The 22325-nt window shown below is 41.5% G+C and overlaps 6 protein-coding genes across 6 annotated transcripts; all 6 read right to left on the bottom strand. All coding sequences in view use genetic code 12, as the record gives it.

Moving 5' to 3' along the window:
- Nucleotides 1-216: 216 nt before the first annotated feature.
- Nucleotides 217-2151, bottom strand: JAB1 (COP9 signalosome catalytic subunit; the record flags this gene model as incomplete). The annotated part of the gene is made up of 1 exon (XM_036811252.1): nucleotides 217-2151. The coding sequence occupies one exon, from the start codon at nucleotides 2149-2151 to the stop codon at nucleotides 217-219; it is 1935 nt and encodes a 644-aa protein (XP_036667708.1).
- Nucleotides 2152-2321: 170 nt separating this feature from the next.
- On the bottom strand, nucleotides 2322-4091 carry CPAR2_403500 (uncharacterized protein; the record flags this gene model as incomplete). The annotated part of the gene is made up of 1 exon (XM_036811253.1): nucleotides 2322-4091. The coding sequence occupies one exon, from the start codon at nucleotides 4089-4091 to the stop codon at nucleotides 2322-2324; it is 1770 nt and encodes a 589-aa protein (XP_036667709.1).
- Nucleotides 4092-4610: 519 nt separating this feature from the next.
- On the bottom strand, nucleotides 4611-7049 carry CPAR2_403510 (uncharacterized protein; the record flags this gene model as incomplete). Its single annotated transcript, XM_036811254.1, has 1 exon — nucleotides 4611-7049. The coding sequence occupies one exon, from the start codon at nucleotides 7047-7049 to the stop codon at nucleotides 4611-4613; it is 2439 nt and encodes an 812-aa protein (XP_036667710.1).
- A 4169-nt stretch (nucleotides 7050-11218) lies between these two features.
- On the bottom strand, nucleotides 11219-14923 carry CPAR2_403520 (uncharacterized protein; the record flags this gene model as incomplete). The annotated part of the gene is made up of 1 exon (XM_036811255.1): nucleotides 11219-14923. The coding sequence occupies one exon, from the start codon at nucleotides 14921-14923 to the stop codon at nucleotides 11219-11221; it is 3705 nt and encodes a 1234-aa protein (XP_036667711.1).
- Nucleotides 14924-16622: 1699 nt separating this feature from the next.
- On the bottom strand, nucleotides 16623-18926 carry CPAR2_403530 (uncharacterized protein; the record flags this gene model as incomplete). The annotated part of the gene is made up of 1 exon (XM_036811257.1): nucleotides 16623-18926. The coding sequence occupies one exon, from the start codon at nucleotides 18924-18926 to the stop codon at nucleotides 16623-16625; it is 2304 nt and encodes a 767-aa protein (XP_036667712.1).
- Nucleotides 18927-19084: 158 nt separating this feature from the next.
- RAD2 (ssDNA endodeoxyribonuclease) lies at nucleotides 19085-22069 on the bottom strand (the record flags this gene model as incomplete). Its single annotated transcript, XM_036811258.1, has 1 exon — nucleotides 19085-22069. One exon carries the CDS (start codon nucleotides 22067-22069, stop codon nucleotides 19085-19087), a length of 2985 nt encoding a protein of 994 aa, XP_036667713.1.
- Nucleotides 22070-22325: the final 256 nt, after the last annotated feature.

The raw sequence follows: 22325 nt of genomic DNA on the forward strand, positions 1-22325 counted from the left end.
TGTTTGGTATGTTCTTCTCTTGTGATGGAAAATGAATCTTTTTTTTTTTTTTTTTTTCTTTTTTTCTGCTTCTCATTCTTCTTCTCTGCGCCTGTACCTTTTACTACGTGAAAAGTTAGCACAAAGAAAAAGAGATGGTGCTTCTTTTATTACGCGTTTCAACAAACAAAGAAAAGAGCCCTCGACAAATCATTACAAATTACCCATACTACACATTTACTCATTAGAGCGACCCCCATTCTTAATCTTCTCTTCAGCTTCCATAGTTATCAAATCACAAATATTCTTGGCCGCCACTGCCCTCGATGCTTCAATAACCAATTTATTCTTTTCTCGCATGTTCATGGTCATTGATGTCGACATAGAATATCTGGCATATTCAGGACCTCCATAACCGCCACCACCTACAGCACTAACACCACCTACACCAACGACACCAACAACGCCTCCCCCTCCTCCTGGTGCCCTCTCGCATGCCCATCGCTGTTGTCTTCTTTGCAATTCTAAAAACTCAATTTGTCGAAGATAGTCATCAGAGTGAGGATGTCGAACAAGTGACCTTTGTTTACGTTTCAGCTTGTGAGGAGATCCTTCAGCCAAAGCTGGGTCGTACAACAAATCACTCAAATCATCCTTTCTTGAACGAAGTTGCTTGCGTATGGATCTTTTGATTCGAGAAGGCAGTGTATTTACAGCAACAGCAGATGATGATGGTGGTGTTGAGGAGGAAGAAGATTGCTCCAAACTGGCGTCATCGCAAATCTTCTTGGTGGCGGTAGTTTTCGCTTTTGCTCTTTTCTCCTTCTCTTGTATTGCTTCACTCACACCTTGCTCGCCAATGTCATGCTCATTACCTGATTCGTCATCCTCATCGTCATCCCAATCTTCGCCCTCCTCGGTTTCTCCTTCTAATTTATCTTCTCCTGTATCAACTCTTTCCAAATCACTTTCATCAAACACATCTTCTTCCTCAAATTCTACTTGTCTTCTTCTCGAAACACCTCTTGATCGAGGAGCTGCAACCTCGGAGTTGCTTGCACCAATAATCTTCTTCAATAGTAAACTTGTTGAATTCTCTCCCGGTGCAAATTTCAAACTCTCCAATTTCTTGATAATCTCTCTCAATTGACTAGTTTCTTTATCCTCCACAAATTCAAAGTTATCCAAATACAGCAATGATGAAAGACCAGCATCTTCATAAACTGCCTTGACTGAATCCGTCTTGTCAACCGACAACTTCTTCATCCATCCTTCATAATCAAGCGAATCCTGCTTCTTCCTCATCAACCTCAACATCTCCCCATCATATTCATTCTCAAAGATTTCCACATCTAAGGAGTAATATCGACCGGAATGACTGCCAAACTCTTGTCGTTTCGATTTCGGCAAATTCAGTAAAGCGGCCCTCTTCGTTGCACCATCATTGGTACCACCATTACCTCCTCCTCCTCCTCCCTCAGTAACCCCAGCAGGTAACGTTCTAAATGCTCCAATATCAACTTTCCCCAGTTTCAAAGTTTTTACAGGATCAACAACAATGGCCAAATACGGATCCTGGAAATTTTGATTCAACTCCTGTGTACTCACATCAATCCCACTCAACCAACATCCATAACCAGGATGCGAATGATACCACCCCACAATGTTTTCTTGTCTTCGTTTATTATCACTGCTAATCTTTTGATTCAATTCTAAGTATTGCACCATATACTCATAAGCTTCACCTTGGGCATTCACACGAGTTTCGGTTCCTTCAACTGGTAATCGATAAGTGTCCATCACAACAATGGTTCGATTGACAATTTTGCCAACCAACATACCCATAATTTCAATTGAACCTCCACTTTGAGCATGCGTTGTCATCTTCATCAACGCCAAGGAGCCGATCATGCATTTATTAAAGTACTTCGCATCAGTTTTCCATGGTTTCAGTTGACTGATCTTAGGATCAATGGCTGTTAAATCAAAAATTTGACTGGTGACGAGCTTATCATGGCTACTGCTGCTGTTGTGCCCTTCACCTCGTGGAGCTGACGATTGTGGAGTGGCGACTCTCCTCGATAACTCTTTTTGTGATTCAGAAATTGTCGGTTTCGACTCTTTCAGTAAGTCACACTCCAAACACTCTGCCAATTCAGAGAAAACACTCATGATGGAGAAGTGGTATACGATGTTGAGCAAAAGGGAGTTGTTCCTTTTTTTTATGTATTTTTGATTTTTTCCCAAAAGTCCTTTGCGGCAAGTGCAAATCACAAAAAAAGTAGATAGAATACATCTCTCACTACAACCTCTATATAGCCAATTAATCACATCTTGCAACCTTACTGAACCCGTTTATCCTTGATATCCCCTTCACTGGGGTAATAGATAAAATTGGGCATTCCATAGGAAGGAGGACGATGAACAGTAGGGGCAAAGTCGCTGGAACTGCCATCACTACCATTAATAGTGCCTCTTTCAAATTGTGAATGAGGACGTACCAGGTGATAATATGGTGGGTAAACATTATAATAAGAATTTTGCAGGGCACCAGGTGTATAGCTGACATTTTCGGCGGGGACATAATAAAATAAGGGGAAGGCGGAATTCGGAGGTGCAGGATAGTTTGGAACGGACATGTTCTCTTTGGGCTTGTTGGGAACAGTGTTTTCCAAGTCTTCTTTCTTCTCCAATTTTTTTGCGGGAACCTCGGTCCTCTGTGTCATCTGCGTTGCGGGCTCCCCAACATTTCCACCTTTATCGCTCTTCAACTCTAATTGGGATGCTTGCCATGGACGAAACGAAGTTTTCACCGGTGGTTCCTCATTATTCTTCCAACTCCTAGCTCTTGCAATTTTGGAATTAGTTTGCCCCCTATTGTGAACATTTGAAGCACGGCCATTGAATTTGGGTTTCGAGGAAGAAGCGTAGAAATTTTCCCGAGGTTGATTAGACTCTCTTTTACCCACATGGAGTGGAGGTGGTGCAAGCGGAACACGAGCGCCACGTGGATCTCTCCATGAACTTTGCACCTCCCTATACTGAACATGCATGGTTTTACCACTAAGCATTGCATGATTCTCTACTTCCACAGAGCTAGCAGCACTTGATTCATCTTTGAAAGTGATGAATGCGAAAACATTCTCTCGTTTCTTGATAAGGTGAAGGCTTGTAATTGCGCCATGTCGTTGAAATCTTTCTCTAAGTTCAGCCTCGGTAATTTTGGCACTTAATTGGCCAATAAAAATGGAAAACTTGTCGAACCTAGGTTTGTTGACAACTTTTGTGCTAAGCCCAGTATCTTCTTTGAAGCTAACCGTCTTTGACTTATCGACGTTTTGTGCCCATTCTACTTCATAAGCACCTTCTTCGGTAAGATTAGCATAAGCTTTTATTGCGTCATCGCGATAAACATATTTGCAATACCAGTTTTTGTAGCCACGAAGATTTGGTGCATCTTTATAGCATTGGCCTGCTGTATTACTTGGTATCAATTCTTCAATCTCCCCAAACTTTGATAACTTAGTTTCAACAGCAACAACTGACAAACTGAGCGGTGAAGTAATGAATATTGTTCTATTCACTTTTGCAGCTTCGCATCTAATACTGCGGCCATCTAAAATTGAATTGTGGCCCTTTTGTATTGCAAGTTTGGAATCCTTCTCATTCAAATACTGAACAAATGCATATGGACGGTTACTGGTATCTCTCAAGACCTTGACTGTAGATAATTGACCCCATTGTTTGAAATGATTATTAACTGAAACACATAGCTCATCATCCAACATATTGGATCGTAAGCTGGCCACAAACACGCATGCAGAAGGACGTCCCCTGATAAAGCTTCTTTGAGTTTCCAATGGCTTAGCCGAAACAGTCACTTTTCTAACCTTGGAGTTGGATTTAACACTTACTGGTGATGATGAAGATGACGAAGAAGAAGATGCTGTTGTTGATGATGAGCCCGACTTGCTACCCCATTTTGCTGAGTACATCGAGTTTCTGTTTTCTTTAAGGGATAAGCTATCTTCTAAAACCGGGATTGATTCTACTCTATCAGTTGTTGTTGACTCTCTAGATTCGATTGAGGGGTTTGAGCATTCAAAACTCATTTAGTGGCTGTTGCTTTCTAGTTGAATATTAAGCAATTCAATTGATAGTAGAGGTTCAACAGACCCACTTCACCTTTTTAAATGTATTTCAAAGAAGCTTTGACTAAAGGATGGCTTCAATTTGGTGTCGATGTACTAAACAATTTGTGAGAACGAATTTGGTTGCAAATAATTTAGAAAATTTGATTGCAGAGAAATTTCTCACCAATAGAAGATTGATAGTACAAGTTCATCATAGAAGATTGGACCAACTCATGATAAGAATAAAGAAACCAAAGTGACTGATTATAGCAGTATTTTAAACCAAACAACAAAAACCAAGAAATTAAACCGAATGTAAATTCAAGCTATTAACCGAAAATGTAACTAAGCTATTAACCGAAGAAGTAAGATTATTTTAAGATAAAATGTAGTTGACTAAGTAGCAACTCCATCGTCTAGATGGTGGTATTCTTTTTTGTTCGAAAAGGGTATCATTTGTAAAAGGGGAAAAGTAACAAGGTCAGTGTATAGTCATGCTTAAAGCAACAAGGCAGCAGCACCCACCAAAAGTAATCCTACCGAGTTTCTAGCACCAGCACCTTCATATGTTGATACAGCAGCAGTAGTTTCATTGGCACTTTCGGAAGGAACTTGGGAAACTTCTGGGACAGATGATGATTCAGCAGCAACAGTTTGAGATTCACCTTCAGACTTTGGAGCTTCACCGGTTGGAGCAGCAGTAGTTTGAGATTCACCTTCAGACTTTGGAGCTTCACCGGTTGGAGCAGCAGTAGTTTGAGATTCACCTTCAGGCTTTGGAGCTTCACCTTCTGGTGCTGCTGAAGAAGGAGCAGCAATAGTTTGAGATTCACCTTCAGACTTTGGAGCTTCACCGGTTGGAGCAGCAGTAGTTTGAGATTCACCTTCAGACTTTGGAGCTTCACCGGTTGGAGCAGCAGTAGTTTGAGATTCACCTTCAGATTTTGGAGCTTCACCGGTTGGAGCAACAGTAGTTTGGGATTCACCTTCTGATTTTGGAGCTTCACCTTCACTAGCTGGAGGAGCAGCAGTGGTTTGTGACTCACCTTCTGATTTCGAAGCTTCACCTTCACCAGTTGGTGCAGACGAAGAAGGAGCAGCAGTAGTAGTAGTCAAAGTACTTGGAACATTTTCGGTTTCTGATTCACCACCTTTAGTTGGCACAGTGGTTTCTGCAGTAGTTGAGGTAGTTTCTGGAATTGGCGTCTGCTTTGAAGTTGGTACAGTTGAAGTGGTTTCTTCTTCAGTCAATGGACAGTAGGTGGTATAGATTGTAGTACCTTCGGTGATAACAGTGACTCCAGTGGTGGCAGTTGAAGTCTCACATTTGTCTTCAGAACAAGAAGTGATTGTGACAACAGTTGTTGAGTGTGTGGTGACAGTATCTGTTGGTCCCGAAGGAGTTGATGATTCAGATGGCTTACCAGAAGATTCAGTTGATGATTCAGATGGCTTACCAGAAGATTCAGTTGATGATTCAGTAGTTGTTTTGCCTGAAGATTCTGATGGCTTAACAGAAGATTCAGTTGGTGTGGTTGATGATTCAGATGGCTTACCAGAAGATTCAGTTGGTGTGGTTGATGATTCAGATGGCTTAACAGAAGATTCAGTTGGTGTGGTTGATGATTCAGATGGCTTACCAGAAGATTCAGTTGGTGTGGTTGATGATTCAGATGGCTTACCAGAAGATTCAGTTGGTGTGGTTGATGATTCAGTTGGTGGAGTTGAGGACTCAGTTGGTGGAGTTGAGGACTCAGTTGGTGGAGTTGAGGACTCGGTTGGTGGAGTTGATGATTCAGTTGGTGGAGTTGAGGACTCAGTTGGTGGAGTTGAGGACTCAGTTGGTGGAGTTGAGGACTCGGTTGGTGGAGTTGATGATTCAGTTGGTGGAGTTGAGGACTCAGTTGGTGGAGTTGATGATTCAGTTGGTGGAGTTGAGGACTCGGTTGGTGGAGTTGATGATTCAGTTGGTGGAGTTGAGGACTCAGTTGGTGGAGTTGAGGACTCGGTTGGTGGAGTTGATGATTCAGTTGGCGGAGTTGAGGACTCAGTTGGTGGAGTTGATGATTCAGTTGGTGGAGTTGAGGACTCAGTTGGTGGAGTTGATGATTCAGTTGGTGGAGTCGACGAAGTGCTTGGTGGCACAGTTGAGCTACTAGATGTAGATGGACACTCACAATCCCAACAGAACTGCTTAATAATTTTCTTCTTAGTGGTACATTTCCCTAACAAATCGAGCAAGAATCCTAAAGTTCTCTTGTCAAAGGTAGTGGAACCGTCAACACCTTCAACAACTTCATCTCTCTTAAACAATGACAATTCCTTATTGAGCAAAGCATATGGATCAAAAGATTTAACAAAGCTCCATTGGGTATTTATGCCATACAGACATGATTTCAGGCCAAAGACTGACTTCAAAGCATCCCAAGATGATCCAGATTCTGAGAAATCATAACCGACTGAGAACCCATCTGGAAGACAACATTTCCCATTCTTGATTTTTGGTTTACATTGGAATTTAGTAGACCATTTGAAAGCGTTTTCAACGGAATCGGAAGCACTTTTTCCATAAAGATGAACATCATCACAACCGGTACCAGTAAGTGACAACAGGTCAATGTCTCCACCAAAGTACTGATGCAATTGATCAGATTGATCAGCTTCGTAATTAGCAACAACGTTGTAAGTACCATCATCATTTCTCTCAGCACCAGAAACAACGAAAGCGGCTTTGAAGTTGACAGATCCACCATCACGGGCACTAACTGATGATTCGTTTGAGTCATCGGTATCACAAAAGATGTCCTTAATTTTACAGATTGGCTTCACGTGTTTTGGAGCACAATCTTTGAACAAATCTTCGAATAAAGCCCATGTGGCTTCGGAAGAGCCCACGAGGGCAGCGAGTGACACTAAGCTGGCTGTGGATAACTTCATTGGTAGTTTGGAAATCTGCCTTTTTGATGATATTGAGAAACTATTCTAATTTGAAAAAAATTGGTGAATTCTTCATCCCTTTATATATTCTTCATCGGCTGAGTGTGAATACGATAGCAGTGCCGCCTTTTTGATAATAAATGTTCATAATTCGAGGTAATAGATACAATAACCCTACAACGAAGAAACAATAAAGTGCCATGAAATCCAAAAAAGGGCGTTTTTCACCTTCGTAAATTGCGGTTAATATTGTTAAAAGTTCTGAATTTCTTTGAGTTTAATAAATATAACCCATCGAGCGTCTTCAAGTAAACAAACACAAATTCAAATGAATGGCATGATCGATTCCAGAATTTCCACATCTCTGGAATAGGCCCTTTAGGATACCAAATAGGCAATTTTCAAAATAGGAAAGGTTACACATCCTCCATGGACGTTTGACATTCCGACGAAAGTTAAAAGAATAAAATATCGTCTCAATGGTTGCTGTTTCTAGGGCATATTCAAGAAGCCAGTGATCTGGTTCGAGCTTATTCCAGTGTTATTGTTTTGTTGGACTAGTTTGTTGAGAGAGGCTCCATCGCTGACAACCTTTGAGTATGTCAGTCGGTGCAGATTGGAGCTACGTGTGGCAGCCCTTACGCAGAACCATAGATATCCATCAGAGGAAAATCTAATGGGTGCTGCACGAGCTGTAGGATTTAACGCATGGTCTTAAAAACTTTCGGCTCCACTAATGCAGGGTCTCTTTGTGTGTGTGCCGAGTATTGTGTATCGTCTTTAATATTGTGTTTTGCCTTTTGTTTATGCTCGTTGGCTTGTTTTGTTTGTTTGTTTGTTTGTTTTTGTTCGCGATACTGATTTGTAATTGTTTTCTGTTTGTTGTTTTGTTTATGGAGCAATTGAATAACTCAATTGGTGAAAATTCTAGTAGTGGGAGGGGGGAATTTAGACTATGATACTTATTTGTTGAAATTTTGAATGTAATTTTATTTTTTTTTTTTTTTTTTCGTTCTGAAGAGTGTGAGCAGTGACACAAAATTGAACGTTGCTTCTATAACTAATAGAAGACGAAATTGTATAGTGAAAACCTCATACTGTGTATCATTTCCTTATGAAACAAGGTGGTGGTGATTGCCCTGAAATTGGTGAGATCATCATTCCGAAAAGAGTTGTTAAACATCCCATGTATGCATGTTTGATATCCCACTGAGGGTTTGCGAAGAAAATTAGACGTGCACATATACGCGAGCTAATCAAATTTGAGTTTTCACCTTGGCCTAAAAGATTAAGGATTAAACCCTACTTTACTCTGTAGTGCATATCATCATCTCATCGTCGCAAGGTGCAAACTTGTTGCAAAAACGCGCCCTACAAAGAGGTGTTGATAAAAGGCGGCTTGTAGTTTTATTGTAAACTTGTTCTACTCCTCTTTTAACCTTGTTTCTCTCGTCTAATTGTTTTCAGAAAGAGCAAATGGATGAACAATAGGTAATGGTTGGTCTTTTTCTTTATTTTGGGCTAGTGTGTATATTTGTTTACTTGTGTTCTTTCAGAAGTTGTTTGTGTTTCGGAAAGTATTAACCGAAATAAAGAAACGTTTTTTTTTCTATTTTCAATTTTTAGACGAGAAGTTGAATTTTGCTTGTGATAACAAATTTCCACCACACAAAACGGTTCTCCCCAAGAAAACCTCCGACCATAATAATATACAAACAGAGCCAATTTTAATACACTCTACAGGTATTAGAAGCTTACTAACTCAAGGCAGTTTCTTGCATCTGGTATAACCTATTGGAATCTTCTCAATGGCTTTCTTCATCCCTCGCTCTGTAAGCCTCGGTCGAACGATGGGGAACAAAGAAGTTAACGTGCGCGGTTTTTCCTTCTTGCATACATTTCAAACGCGTAAACAAGCAAATGCAGTTTGTCGTGAGTAGTAGACAGTTAAGGGTTGTGGCTAGAGGGTTAATGCAATGACTAAGAGAAGTTGATATATGCTCATAACCATTTTCTTTTCGAGAAAGGGTTCAGCATTGTCGCGCGAACAGAAAAAAAAAAAAGACAAAGCTTGACAGAAAAAAATACGACACCAAGTACGTAATTCGAATGGCATTACTCACAACAAATAGCAATACATAAATTCCTTGGAGGACACCAAGCTCTTAGGCGTGCACATTCTCAATCGAAACTGAACTCTTCTGAAATTTCTAGCAACTTTCATTTCCTTTCCCTTCCTATATTTTTCTCAATAGATTCTCGCGTCAACACCCCCGTCATTTTTGTGTAAGTATGTTGTTGCTCGCCTATTTTTGACGAATTTCAGGTTCGCGCACCCTGTCCTAACTGTTGCCCTTAAGCCCGATGCAGCAGGGTAAATATTAACCGCTTGTGCGCTTCAATTTAGTTTATGTTATGGTATTAATCCTGTACCTAAAAACATTGAAATTGAACCGAGGAATCTTCCTATGCAGGGTCTCTCTTCACTAATGGCAGAGGGTAGTCCTATCATACAAATTCATTAACGAGAAAACGTGCCAGTGGAGTGGCTGGAGAAAAAAGAGCTATTCACAACCCATGGATAACATTCAGGAGGCATTTCAAAAAAACATCATGCCTATTGTATATTGTAAGTTCACCAATTCTGTCGTATTCATTACCAATATAAGCTCTCTTCAAAATAGGGAACAACTCCACCATTCTTGAACAAAGAACATTGTCATGTGAAACAAATTTTAAACTTCTGTTGAGAATTTCCCCCCATAAACATACCTAACGCAGGGTAATTTTACACAAAAATGTGATCTGTAGAAGCTTTTTTCCGCCTTTAGCCAAATTTAAAAAAAATTAGACGAATGCGGTAAGAAGATTTTTTTTAAACAAAAAACGTTTTTTTTTATATTTTCAAATATCATACAAAGCCCAAGAGAACTTCAAAGAGCGGCGATTTGAAAGTTCCACCATACCCTAAATTGAAAACCCTTCCTTGCAGTTGAAAAAACCGAAAATAAAAACATATACTCTCACAACGCACTCTAAAATTGGGTTCTCGAAGGTTCGGTTTTGTAGCTGAAAATTCGAAAACAGTTGCTGTATAATATTTTACAACTCTCTGGAATTTCTTCAAGTGAAGGCATTTTGAAGCTCCCTTTCCTTCTCCTAACCATCTATGTAACAAACCAGTTCCTAAAATAGACTCCATCATTTTCACATCCTAAGTTTGCCTCCTCTTCCTAGTTTGGTAATTTTTCTCTTCTTGAGAATGGTTATGAAGAAATCTCTCGCCATGCATAAACACCGCTAATTTCCGCGCGCGCACACGCATTCTCGTCAGTGCTCGTAACTGCCAAACATTGACAATTTATGAAAAGTAGTGGGTATCTAACCCATGTGACCACAATGGCACCATCTTCTTGGTCAATTCTCGCGTTTTCGCTTTTTCAAAGCGTGATCAAGCTATATATAACCATGAAAAATTCCTATACTGGGGTTGAGGGAGAATCAGATGATGGGTGAGAAGGTTATGAATTCCTCTCGATATTATTTGGATTGTTGCTAAACCAAAGGATACTACGTTTATCGGCACGAGGCTTAGTGTGAGTATTATTGCATGGTTTGGTCGATCCCTTCCTACACGCAACGCGAAAGTTGCGAAAGATGGTTATGATTGTGTTCTCTCTTCCATTTCATGTGCCAGCGAAACTTGTTATCTATTTTCAAGATGCATGATGACTCAAAGTTCCAAGCTAGCCTCGTTTGAAACTTTTCGCGTTTTAGGGGCTTTGATTGTGGGCGTTTGTTGCAAATATTAGGCTTGTTAGAAGCTGGAGCAATGTTGTGTTCATAACATGGAGACTCCTGCTTTCCTTTTGGCTTTCTAGTAAAATTATTTCCTCTACTGCGACTGCTCACGAGAAAAGTTACACAGTTTACTAACCACCTCACTTCCAGTAGCTACAATAAGAGATCACATAAACAGAAGTAATATAGGATTGATAAAAAGCAAAATAACTCAGACGGATAATGAAGCACGAATATATGAATTTAAAAACCATAAACAATTTATGAAACGGGAAATTTGAATCATCCGAATACCGAAACTAATGTAATATCTGAAAGCATTTGAAAACCGAAAAAACATAAATACCGTTGTTGTCTTGATCGAAACACTAGAGTAAAATAACGGCAAACGCCAAAGAGATAGCTCCGATGGAATAGCCTATGGTAGCACCGACGGCAGCAAAGGCTGAAATCTCAGCCGGATTTGATTCTGACAGTGATGACTCACTTGATTGCATAATCGAGACAGTTTCTAAAGATGGGATGAGACCCTCAACTGAATGTAGTACTGTAGGTGACACCACAATTGAACCTTGACTCGACTCTTGAACAATTGACATCTGACTTCCTGGACTCAGTCCTTGTCCTTCTGGACTTCCTGAACCCGATCCTTGTCCTTCTGGACTTCCTGGACTCAGTCCTTGTCCTCCTTGTCCTTCTGGACTCAGTCCTTGTCCTTCTGGACTTCCTGGACTCAGTCCTTGTCCTTCTGGACTTCCTGGACTCAGTCCTTGTCCTTCTGGACTTCCTGGACTCAGTCCTTGTCCTCCTTGTCCTTCTGGACTCAGTCCTTGTCCTTCTGGACTTCCTGGACTCAGTCCTTGTCCTTCTGGACTTCCTGGACTCAGTCCTTGTCCTTCTGGACTTCCTGGACTCAGTCCTTGTCCTTCTGGACTTCCTGGACTCAGTCCTTGTCCTTCTGGACTTCCTGGACTCAGTCCTTGTCCTTCTGGACTTCCTGGACTCAGTCCTTGTCCTTCTGGACTTCCTGGACTCAGTCCTTGTCCTTCTGGACTTCCTGGACTCAGTCCTTGTCCTTCTGGACTTCCTGGACTCAGTCCTTGTCCTTCTGGACTTCCTGGACTCAGTCCTTGTCCTTCTGGACTTCCTGGACTCAGTCCTTGTCCTTCTGGACTTCCTGGACTCAGTCCTTGTCCTTCTGGACTTCCTGGACTCAGTCCTTGTCCTTCTGGACTTCCTGAACCCGACCCTTGTCCTTCTGGACTTCCTGGACTTCCTGGACTCAGTCCTTGTCCTTCTGGACTTCCTGAACCCGATCCTTGTTCTCCACTTGCTGGATGCAAACCTTGATTTGCTGGACCCGCTCCCTCATTTCCTGGTTTATTGCCATTACCAGATTCGGAACTTGGCCCAATTGACGTAGATGAAAGTGTCATTTCCGCCGGTAATGGGCAATATGTAGTGTAAGTAGTTGTTCCCTCAGTCACAACCGTGACTCCAGTAGTTTCAACAACAATAGAACAGTCCCCATTCAAGCAAGTAGTAACGGTAACGATTGTTAGGGAAGATGATTGTGATCCACTTCCTGATCCACTTCCTGATCCACTTCCTGATCCACTTCCTGATCCACTTCCTGATCCACTTCCTGGTCCACTTCCTGGTCCACTTCCTGATCCACTTCCTGATCCGTTAATCGGTCCCTTAGTTGGGGACGAATCCAGTGTTTGACTTGTTAGAGGACAATAAGTTGTGTACACATTTGTTCCTCTTGTGATCACTGTCACTCCCGTGGTTTCCAATATTGTGGAGCATCCACCATTCGAGCAAGTTGTAATTGTAATCGTTGTAACAGAAGGTTGCCCATTGCCATTACCTGATCCATTACCTGATCCGTTACCTGATCCATTACCTGATCCGTTACCTGATCCATTACCTGATCCATTACCTGATCCATTACCTGATCCATTACCTGATCCATTACCTGATCCATTACCTGATCCGCTCCCACGACCTCCACCCGCGGTAGAGGTAGCTGTTGCTTCTGTTAATGGGCAATAAGTAGTGTACGTAGTAGTACCTTCAGTTATAACCGTCAAGCCAGTAGTCTCTGTATTAGTAGAACAACTTCCATGTAAGCAAGTAGTGATTGTTACAATTGTGGTGGAAATAACATTCGATGATTCTTGGCCAGAAGATTCGGTGGATTCCAACGATGCGATGGAGGATTTGGATGTAGTTTCAGACAATGACGAACTAAGATTCACAGAGCTTGATTGCACAATTGAACTAGGTGACGTTGTGGAAGATAGAGGCCCCGAACTACCTCCGGAACTGGGAAAATTGGAACTCGGTGGGTTGGAACTTGGTGGGTTGGAACTAGGGTTCGAGCTCGGTGGGTTGGAACTAGGGTTCGAGCTCGGTGGATTGGAACTTGGTGGGTTGGAACTAGGGTTCGAGCTCGGTGGGTTGGAACTAGGGTTCGAGCTCGGTGGATTGGAACTTGGTGGGTTGGAACTAGGGTTCGAGCTCGGTGGATTGGAACTTGGCGGGTTGGAACTAGGGTTCGAGCTCGGTGGATTGGAACTTGGTGGGTTGGAACTAGGGTTCGAGCTCGGTGGGTTGGAACTTGGTGGGTTGGAACTAGGGTTCGAGCTCGGTGGGTTGGAACTTGGTGGGTTGGAACTAGGGTTCAAGCTGGGTGGGTTGGAACTAGGTGGCTCCGAGCTGGGTGGCTCTGAAGAACTAGGTGGTTCCGATGATGAAGGTGGCTCTGAGCTCGGTGGCTCTGAGCTGGGTGGGTTGGAACTAGGTGGCTCCGAGCTGGGTGGGTTGGAACTAGGTGGCTCCGAGCTGGGTGGGTTGGAACTAGGTGGCTCCGAGCTGGGTGGCTCTGAAGAACTAGGTGGCTCTGAGCTAGGTGGCTCTGAGCTAGGTGGCTCTGAACTTGGTGGTTCCGATGATGAAGGTGGTTCCGAACTTGGTGGCTCTGAGCTAGGTGGCTCTGAAGAACTAGGTGGCTCTGAGCTAGGTGGCTCTGAACTTGGTGGTTCCGAACTAGGTGGTTCCGATGATGAAGGTGGTTCCGAGCTAGGTGGTTCTGAACTTGGTGGCTCTGAACTTGGTGGTTCTGAAGAACTAGGTGGCTCTGAAGAACTAGGTGGTTCTGAACTTGGTGGTTCCGAGCTAGGTGGTTCCGAACTAGGTGGTTCCGAGCTAGGTGGTTCCGAGCTAGGTGGTTCCGAACTTGGCGGTGGTGAGCTTGGTGGTGGTGGTGGTGAACTTGGTGGTGGTGAGCTTGGTGGTGGTGGTGAACTTGGTGGCGGTGGCGGTGGTGGACAACCACAATCCCAACAGAATTGCTTAATACCATAATGTTTAGTTGTGCAACTATTCAATAAGCTAACTTGTGACAGGTAGTCTCTTTTATTCAAGTGTGCTAACTCATTTGCATCACATTTCTCTTCCTCCCTCTTTTGAAACAACAATTGCTGATTGAAAAGAGTCATTGGGTCATACTGCTGAACTGCTCCATTCCAAGCATTTGTGGTGTAATAAATCTGCTGTGTGCCAAAAACTTGATATAAAGCAGCATACCCAGTTCCATATGGCCGGAAAGTGTACCAAAGTCTCATTCCATCTCTGGTGCAACATTTCCCATTCTTCACTTGTGTGGTAACTTGGATCCTTGCTGACCAACGGAATGGATTCGTGATTGTATTCGGTATTCCATAACTATAAAGAATGGGATCAGCTGTTCCAGTGCCTGTGAGGTGAATTTGGCCGATGTTCTGTAAAAAATTGTTGTACAATTGGTCATACTTATCAGCTTGGTAGTTGATTACAATGCTGAATGAACTGTCAATATTTCTCTTCGACTCGGATACAACAAATGCTGCATTGAAAGTGGTCATAAAGTATGTGGGGTTGTACGTCGTTTCGCAATATAGCTTGTCCTCGGTGCATACGGGGGGCAACAATGGTAAAGTGTTGTCCTTGAACGAACCGGGAAAGAACACGTCCGCGGAACATATTGAAACAATGAATGCCAATAACTGAAAAATGTGTAGCCTCATAGTTAATGGCGAGCAATTGATATATGATATCACTCCATGGTATAACTTATGCTGAGATTCTAAGTGTTTTAAATATCCTCATGAGGTTGTAATACAAGCATCATATTCACCTCGATGTTGCTTCCCACCCCGTCTGTGCCATGATAAATTATCAGGGGAACGATGCTGATCCTGTAACCAGGCTAAAGTAGCCTGTTGTAGATTGAAGTCATGCAGTATATAAAATTCATCGTAATCAAGGTCAACATGTGTCCGCAAGGATACCCTCAATAAGCCGTAGCCCCTGCTCCGGCGTAGTAGTCATTTTAACTCGAGGCGAATCTAGAAAAGACTATTTGAAAACAGTGACCCCTTTTCAGAACGTTTACTAAAACCAGTCCTTGTAACTTGTGGTAGTGTAGATACGTTTGTATCATAGTTGTTTGGTAGTAAAGTCAGATTGGAATTGTTTGGTGAATTTGGCTCAAGGGATTAAACTTTTTTCTACTTTTTCTTGGTATTGTTGCGTAACGGCTTAAGCTGTAAGAAAAATTTCATCATCCAAAATTTACGAAAAAGGGTCCTTATCTAAAATTTTGTAAAAGCAACGTTAACAAAGAAAAGGATAACCATGGATGGGAAAAGAAATTGGTTCAATCCGCCCAATGTGCTGTGTTCTGTGTAAAGCGCTTTTGTTTGGAGACGTTGGTACCAGGTTTCTCGTTCTTCTTGTCGAGTCTTAAGCATTCTGGGAGGGCAGTGGCATCATTAGCCATTGCTCTTGATAGTACAATCCCAAAAGCAATGATTTAACGCCTCATTTGAACTGAAGAGTTGCAAGAATTAACGAGGTGGGAATACAAATATCAGAAAAATTACAAGGATTTTAAAAGAGTATTGTACGTTTGTTAAGAACGCATTGAACTATCATCTCCTTTGCTATATCAGATACATTAAACTGGTCCCAACTTCCGAGTGTGAGCCTAACAGCCTTAGTCTACGTTCTACATAAAGTTGAAGAGGCGAAAAGTAGTCCTTGTTGACCAGCAATCGATGAAATCAAGAAGGCTCGGGATGGATGCGGTGTTGTTTTCGGGAGAGATACGTTTTATTTCACAAGATGGTAACAAATCCCCCTACTTTTGATGAGCTGCAACAATAGATGATAAGTTTTGTGTCCTGTCCTGCTTTCGTATTTATTTCTGAGACCACTCGTAGATAACATGTTTTTGTGCTACAATTAATGCGGGGAGCATGTAACTTGTAAGCCCGATTGTGTACTAACTAATTTGCATCCGCACTTGCTGGAACTGCAACATTGTTGTTTTCAATTTCATCTAAATCCCTACCTCTTGCCCCTTAAATCGTCGCGGGGAATCATATAGTGGCTGTCTTCATGGAAGGACAATACGAAAGAGTATTGTATCAAGGGGAATCTCTCCTATAGTTGCCTCAACTTTCATTTCCACAAAAGGATCTATTTACGAATTTTGCACAATTAAGCTTGAATAGTGAAATCTAAGGAAGATGAGGCGTCCCCTTATCAAAGAATGTAATACAAAAGAAAAAAAGGCAAGCCAGTTTAGTCTTCTTGTAAATGCTATTTACAACTTCTCCAGACATTCGAAAATATTGATTGGCCATTAAAGGGCAATGCGTGTTTTCAAATTCCACAGTAATCTCTGTGGTCATCTCAACTCAAACTGTCGTTGTCAGACTCTTATGACTGAATTGAATCATTCTCGCTTGACTCCTCTTCACTTTCATCACTTTCGCATGCATCGCCTTCATTATCATCATCATCATCATCATCATCATCATCATCACCATCAAAATCCTCCTCCTCCGCTTCGCTCACTTCTTCTTCCTCTTCACTCGATTCTTCATCACTTCCAAAAAATTCATCCAAGCTTTGTAGCTGATATGTCTTTGCTATTTGCTCCGATTGACTCACACCGCCTTTGCTGAACTGGTTGGAGGAGAATGACTGTGTGTTAACAGGACTTGGCGACTTTGATCGCTCAGAAAAAACACTCGATGCGTTCGACAATTTATTGTACTGTATTGGAGCTTCCTTTCTGATAGAAGATGAGGGTAACTGAGAAATGTCTGTTGACCATTCAGTAACCTGGAAATACAACTTCAAAGCTTTGAATTCTTCATCAAAGCCAATGGCCCTATCATTGACCAATGGAGTTGGTTTGGGAACTTGTAGAATCAAGGACGCCAATGGTGCCCTGTCAATACCTGAATTCAACAATACACTAAACATTCTAGCTCGATCCCTCGTATCGTACGAAGGATCATACTTGGCCAAATGTAAAACATATTGGAACATTCTGAATTCGATTGTTTCTTGTAATTTTAAGTTCACCGTTTGCTTGTCCTCATTAGAGTCACCATGCTCGCTTAGTAATCTGTTCATATTATAGACAACTATTTTACATGCCAATACCAATAATTGATATCTAACACATGCTGCTTGCGTGGCAAATGATTTCAAGGACATCCTCAACGCATCAGGTCCAATGGAGTTTTCAGCAAGACCTGTATACTCTCCAATTGTCCATATAATAGACGCCTTCGCATTATTTTCCAAATTTTGTCCGTCATCAATCAAATAGAAAGCCAATTTGTGAAGTACATTCATAATTTCATGCTTTTCTTTGTCGCCAGATGCAGCACACTTTTGCTGGATTATAAAGCGAACAACGGTTAAGATTTCCGAAAGAGACTCACCCCCCAAGACCTTGATATTCGTCAAACACCATTGTAAAATTCTTTCGCTCCACTCTGGTGAAATCTGTGAACATTTTGCCATGGCTTTTATTGATCCCCTTTTCACTATTCTGCTCTTTGAATGCAACGCATAGTATTTGAGCTCTTCAAAAATATACTTGAAATTTGTGTCGTTCGAGATGGAGCCAAGAATGTTGAGTTTTAAAATCGCTATCCCGGGAGGGTCATCAGGAGATACGTAAAACAGTCGGAATCTGTGTGCAAAGATATGTGCTAAGTCTTGACAAACGTACTCAATTGTTTGCAATGAGTACACTCTAGTTGTTGTGTCATTAGTGGATGTCGATATGCGAGTAAGAATTATATCCATATTGGTCAAGTGCCAAGGTGCTAAAAGGTAAATGCCTCTCACGACAGTGAGGATAACCATATCTGAAACCGAAGATATCAAAGGCTCTAACGATTGTACAAGCAAGCTCAAGTCTGGGTCAATTTTGTTCTCGGATGGTTTTGCAATGAATTTTCGGCAATACAACGTCAAAATATCAATGGCATAAACTTGGGCCCATTCGTCAAACTTCGACAACAATGAACAGATCCTCCTAAAGTTCCCATGAATAAATTTCCAATTCTTCGTTTCGCCGCGTATATTTGGAAAAATTTTGAAATACGACTTGATAGCAGCTGACACAACAATGACATCACTATCGGCCAACAATGTTCCCAAAATTTCATACATCTGCTTTTTTGATTTGCCAGATATTGCATAAACTTTCCCTATGGCCATAGCACTAGCAGCCCGAACTTGTGGAGATGGATCTGTCGCAGTTCGTTTTAAGCTCAATGCAAGTATTGGCACAATAGAACTAATTTTAATTCCCGCTAACGATCTTATCGCATTAGCTCTGTTTGACGGAGTTTTATCATTAAGCGATTTTTGTATCGAGTTGATTGCAAGCAATGCAGTATCTGCTTGCGCATCCGCATACTTGGTCAAGTAAATGAACACCAATTGTTTGACCTTGGCATTGTCATTAGTGACGTTCTTCACTACGTCAGCAAAGTATGGCAATCCATCTTCTCCTTTGGCAATTAATCCAATGACGCATTTCATACCATTCAGAATATCTCTATTCGATCTTGAGTTGAGTAGTGAAGAGATTTCTTGTGGACGTGGGGCATTCGTCGAATCGATAAGGCGAGCCGATGCCGACATTGCCGCTTCAATCGACAAGTCCTTTGCCGACTCTATCATAGAAGTAATCTTTGACAATGAATCATTCATTTAAGCACGATTAATGTGGTAGGTAAGATGTTGGTCGGCAGATCTTTTTACATTTTGTTTTTGCAAAATTTCAGCACACTTGGGAAATGCTACCATACAATAATAATACCTACGAGAGGTGTAAAAAATCGAGGATACTAAAGGAACCAATACATCTATTACTTCTTTTTTCTTTTACTCAACTTACTTGCGGCCGCTTTTAATCTCTTCCCCGTATTCAATTCCTTTCGTGTCTGTACGTACTCTTGGGAAAAGAATTCACCAATAGTTGATTGTGTACCTTCGGCTCTCTTCTTGTTCAAATCTCTAATCAATGGCACCATCACCTCGTCAACCCTTTCTTGGGACCAGTTGACATTGAACATTAAGAAAGACCTAATCTGATCCAAGTTCGGTATCCCCCATTTAAACTCACTTTTATCGGAATCTACTTCAGGATGTTGATATGCTTCGAAAATTACTTTGTCTGGGAAATTGTCTGGAAGAAATAGCTTTCCATTTTTTATACGATTGGTGAGATTTTTCTGTAATGGTGTTAGTACCCCTTGATCCAACTTGGTGGTTTTTGTTTTCTCATCAAACCACTTTTTAAATCCTTGAAGGCTGCCAAATTCGGCGAGTATTTCCACGGCTAAAACAGGACCAATCCCTTTAATCCCTTCCGTGTAATCACTCCCCAACAAAATCGCCAACTCAATTAGATTTTCTCGACTCAACCCAATCTTATCTTCAATATCGTTTTTCAAATAACACTCCACAAATTGTTTCTGGCTAAACATGTTTTTGTATATTCTGTCACCACCAAAAAGGAAACAATCACTATCATCGGTAATGATGCCATCAACCAACCCTATTTTGTAAAGTTCAGCGCATTGTGCTTCTGCTTCCATAGGGGCAGTAATGTATGGGATTCCAAACCTCTTTAACAACTCTTGCACATCACCAATCATGTTTTCCGTCACCTCGTCAGAGTCCCTCTTGGCTTTATGAAGCTTTTCTTGTAATAATTGTTCTTCGGTGATTCTCGTGTCCCTTGATGAAATTGGTATAGCGTGTGTCATCTTGATTTGGCTCTTTAAGTTTTCATGATCTACTTCTTCGTTTTGCAATTGCTGTACCAATATATCTTCATCTTCTTCTTCAAAATTATAGTCTATTACAGCTGGTCGTCTTTGCTCTTGTTCGCGGCTGGGCTCCTCTTTCTCGATTTTGCTTTCAAGTGTAACATAATTTTCGTGATTTGAAGAAATCTCTATGACCTCACCGTTTGAATCACTCTCTTCGTTCTTTTCAAAAATCTCTTTCGCTTCGTACCAAGGAATCAAACCTGCCTCCTCATCTTCATCATGGTTTTCGTTTTCAAAACCTGTACTGGGAACAAACTTTTCATTATGTGGGTTTAATGTTTTAGTGACTTCGTTTTGGAACCAGTCGGGCAATCTTCTTTGTCCCTCGGTGAAAGAGTCTAACCTTTTCAACGACACTACATTTTCTTCCTCTGCTTCCTCTGGAAAGTCGCTATCATCACTGAGGAGCGATTCGTCAAGCCTCAGTCTCTTGTCATCCGCCTTCAATGAAGCTTTTATGGATTCGGTATTTACAGTGAGGCCCTCATCCTTTTCCACTTCATTACCCATAGGATGGTTGTCATTGTTGTCTGCTTTTAAATTAATCTTGCCGGTCATGTGGTTCTGCGAGTCGAACAAGAGGGAGCTCTGCAAATCGTTGTTTGAAGTGGATACCTTTTGTCGCTTGTTTTGTGGTACGCTCAAAAAGGGTTTCGCAGCATTCGTCGTGTCTGAAAACAACACGGAAGACTGCAAGTCGAAACCGTTTTCATTCGTATGCTGCTTTACCACTTCTTTTGCCTCCCTCTCCTTCAAATTGAAATAGTCTTGTTTGCTTTCTTCGACTTCCTTCTTTAGTTGCTCCTCATAAGAGTCAGCTTTATGATCCTCAATAGAGCTTTTTGGTTCTGGTTTCTCATACTGTTCATAAATTGATTTGATCAACGCCTCCTGTGTCATTCTATCTTCTTCTATTTCTTTCTCTTCCATCAACATTACATCTTCAAAGTCCAGATCACTATCATCGCTCTGGTCATTATCTTTGTTGTTGAGGCGTTGATCTATGGGCTCAGGTCCATCCTTATCCAATTGTATTGGGTTCTCCGCTGATGTTCCGCCTCCATCAAGGGACAACGTCCAGCCATCTTCGTTTTTAACCAAGGCGTACTTCTTATTCCTCTCACCGGCAACTCTTCTGTCGATAGTATCCTCGTCATTCATTCCAGTCACATTCATAAGCTTCTGTGTATAAAAATTTCGCTTTTGAACTTGTTGGATCTGAAATTTGGAAAAGTCCATCAGATTGGGGAACAACTCTTGCAACTGCTCCTTCCTATAGCCCATTCTCAACCTGGACTTTAGCCGTAGGTGATTCAATATCATATACTGCGTGGCGATGGGCAAATTGGCGAATTCTTTGGATTTGGGGTCAACTTCATTTATGTTAATTCCATCCACATGATCAAAATCATCCCATGCTTTGTCGTTAATATCGTCATCGGGCATAATCCTCTGATCATATCTGGACACCCTAAACTCATTCAAATCTGGAAGATGATATTCATCAACTTTTCTGAACTTGATGGATTTAGGTTGCTTTGGTGGTTTTTCGTCCTCCACTACCACCTTGTTCATCGGTAGATCGTCGAAATATATCACATCGTCATCGTCAATAGCTGCTGCTGGAGCTTTCTCACCTTGTCGTTTACCAACCGATTCTTCTGCTTGTCGTTGTAGTTGGATTGCTAACAATTTTTGAGCAGCTTGGCGAGTTGATTCGGAGTTTTGCTGTCTTCGATTCTTTCTCTCATTTATAGTTTGTCTCTTTAAAACAGGCACACCTCCATCAAATACGAATATCGGTTGGATTCCAAAATATAGTAGTTTACATATTCGTCTGAAAAAACCGACAATATGAGATTGTGGCAAAGCATTGCCTTCCTTGTCACGTACTGCTTTTAAGAATTGATATATCCATATCGACGCGTCAACCGCTAACTTCTTCCGTGATAAGGCTTCTAATCTTACAGGTCTCGCCAGAGGTCCCACTATGTCCCATAATGATTGAACACCCATATTGGTATTGGTGCTGCTGATGCGTGAGTGTGTTCTTGGTGAAAAGTGTTGCGCAATGATTGAAATAAACTTTTGAAAAAGTGTCACAAAAAAAGGCGACAATTTTTGTTGACGACTTCAAGTCTTTATCCGATGATGATGTTGATGGTGACTGTTGCTAACCTCGGGCCTCTGACCTTCACAATGCTCTAACTTACACTATAAGCCACTCAATTAGGGACCATCAACGCATCAAGAAACTGTATTTTTGCCGAGT

This window comes from Candida parapsilosis, contig 006372 (assembly GCF_000182765.1).
Source record: "Candida parapsilosis strain CDC317 annotated contig 006372".
In the NCBI taxonomy this organism is placed as follows: Eukaryota; Fungi; Ascomycota; class Pichiomycetes; order Serinales; family Debaryomycetaceae; genus Lodderomyces; species Lodderomyces parapsilosis.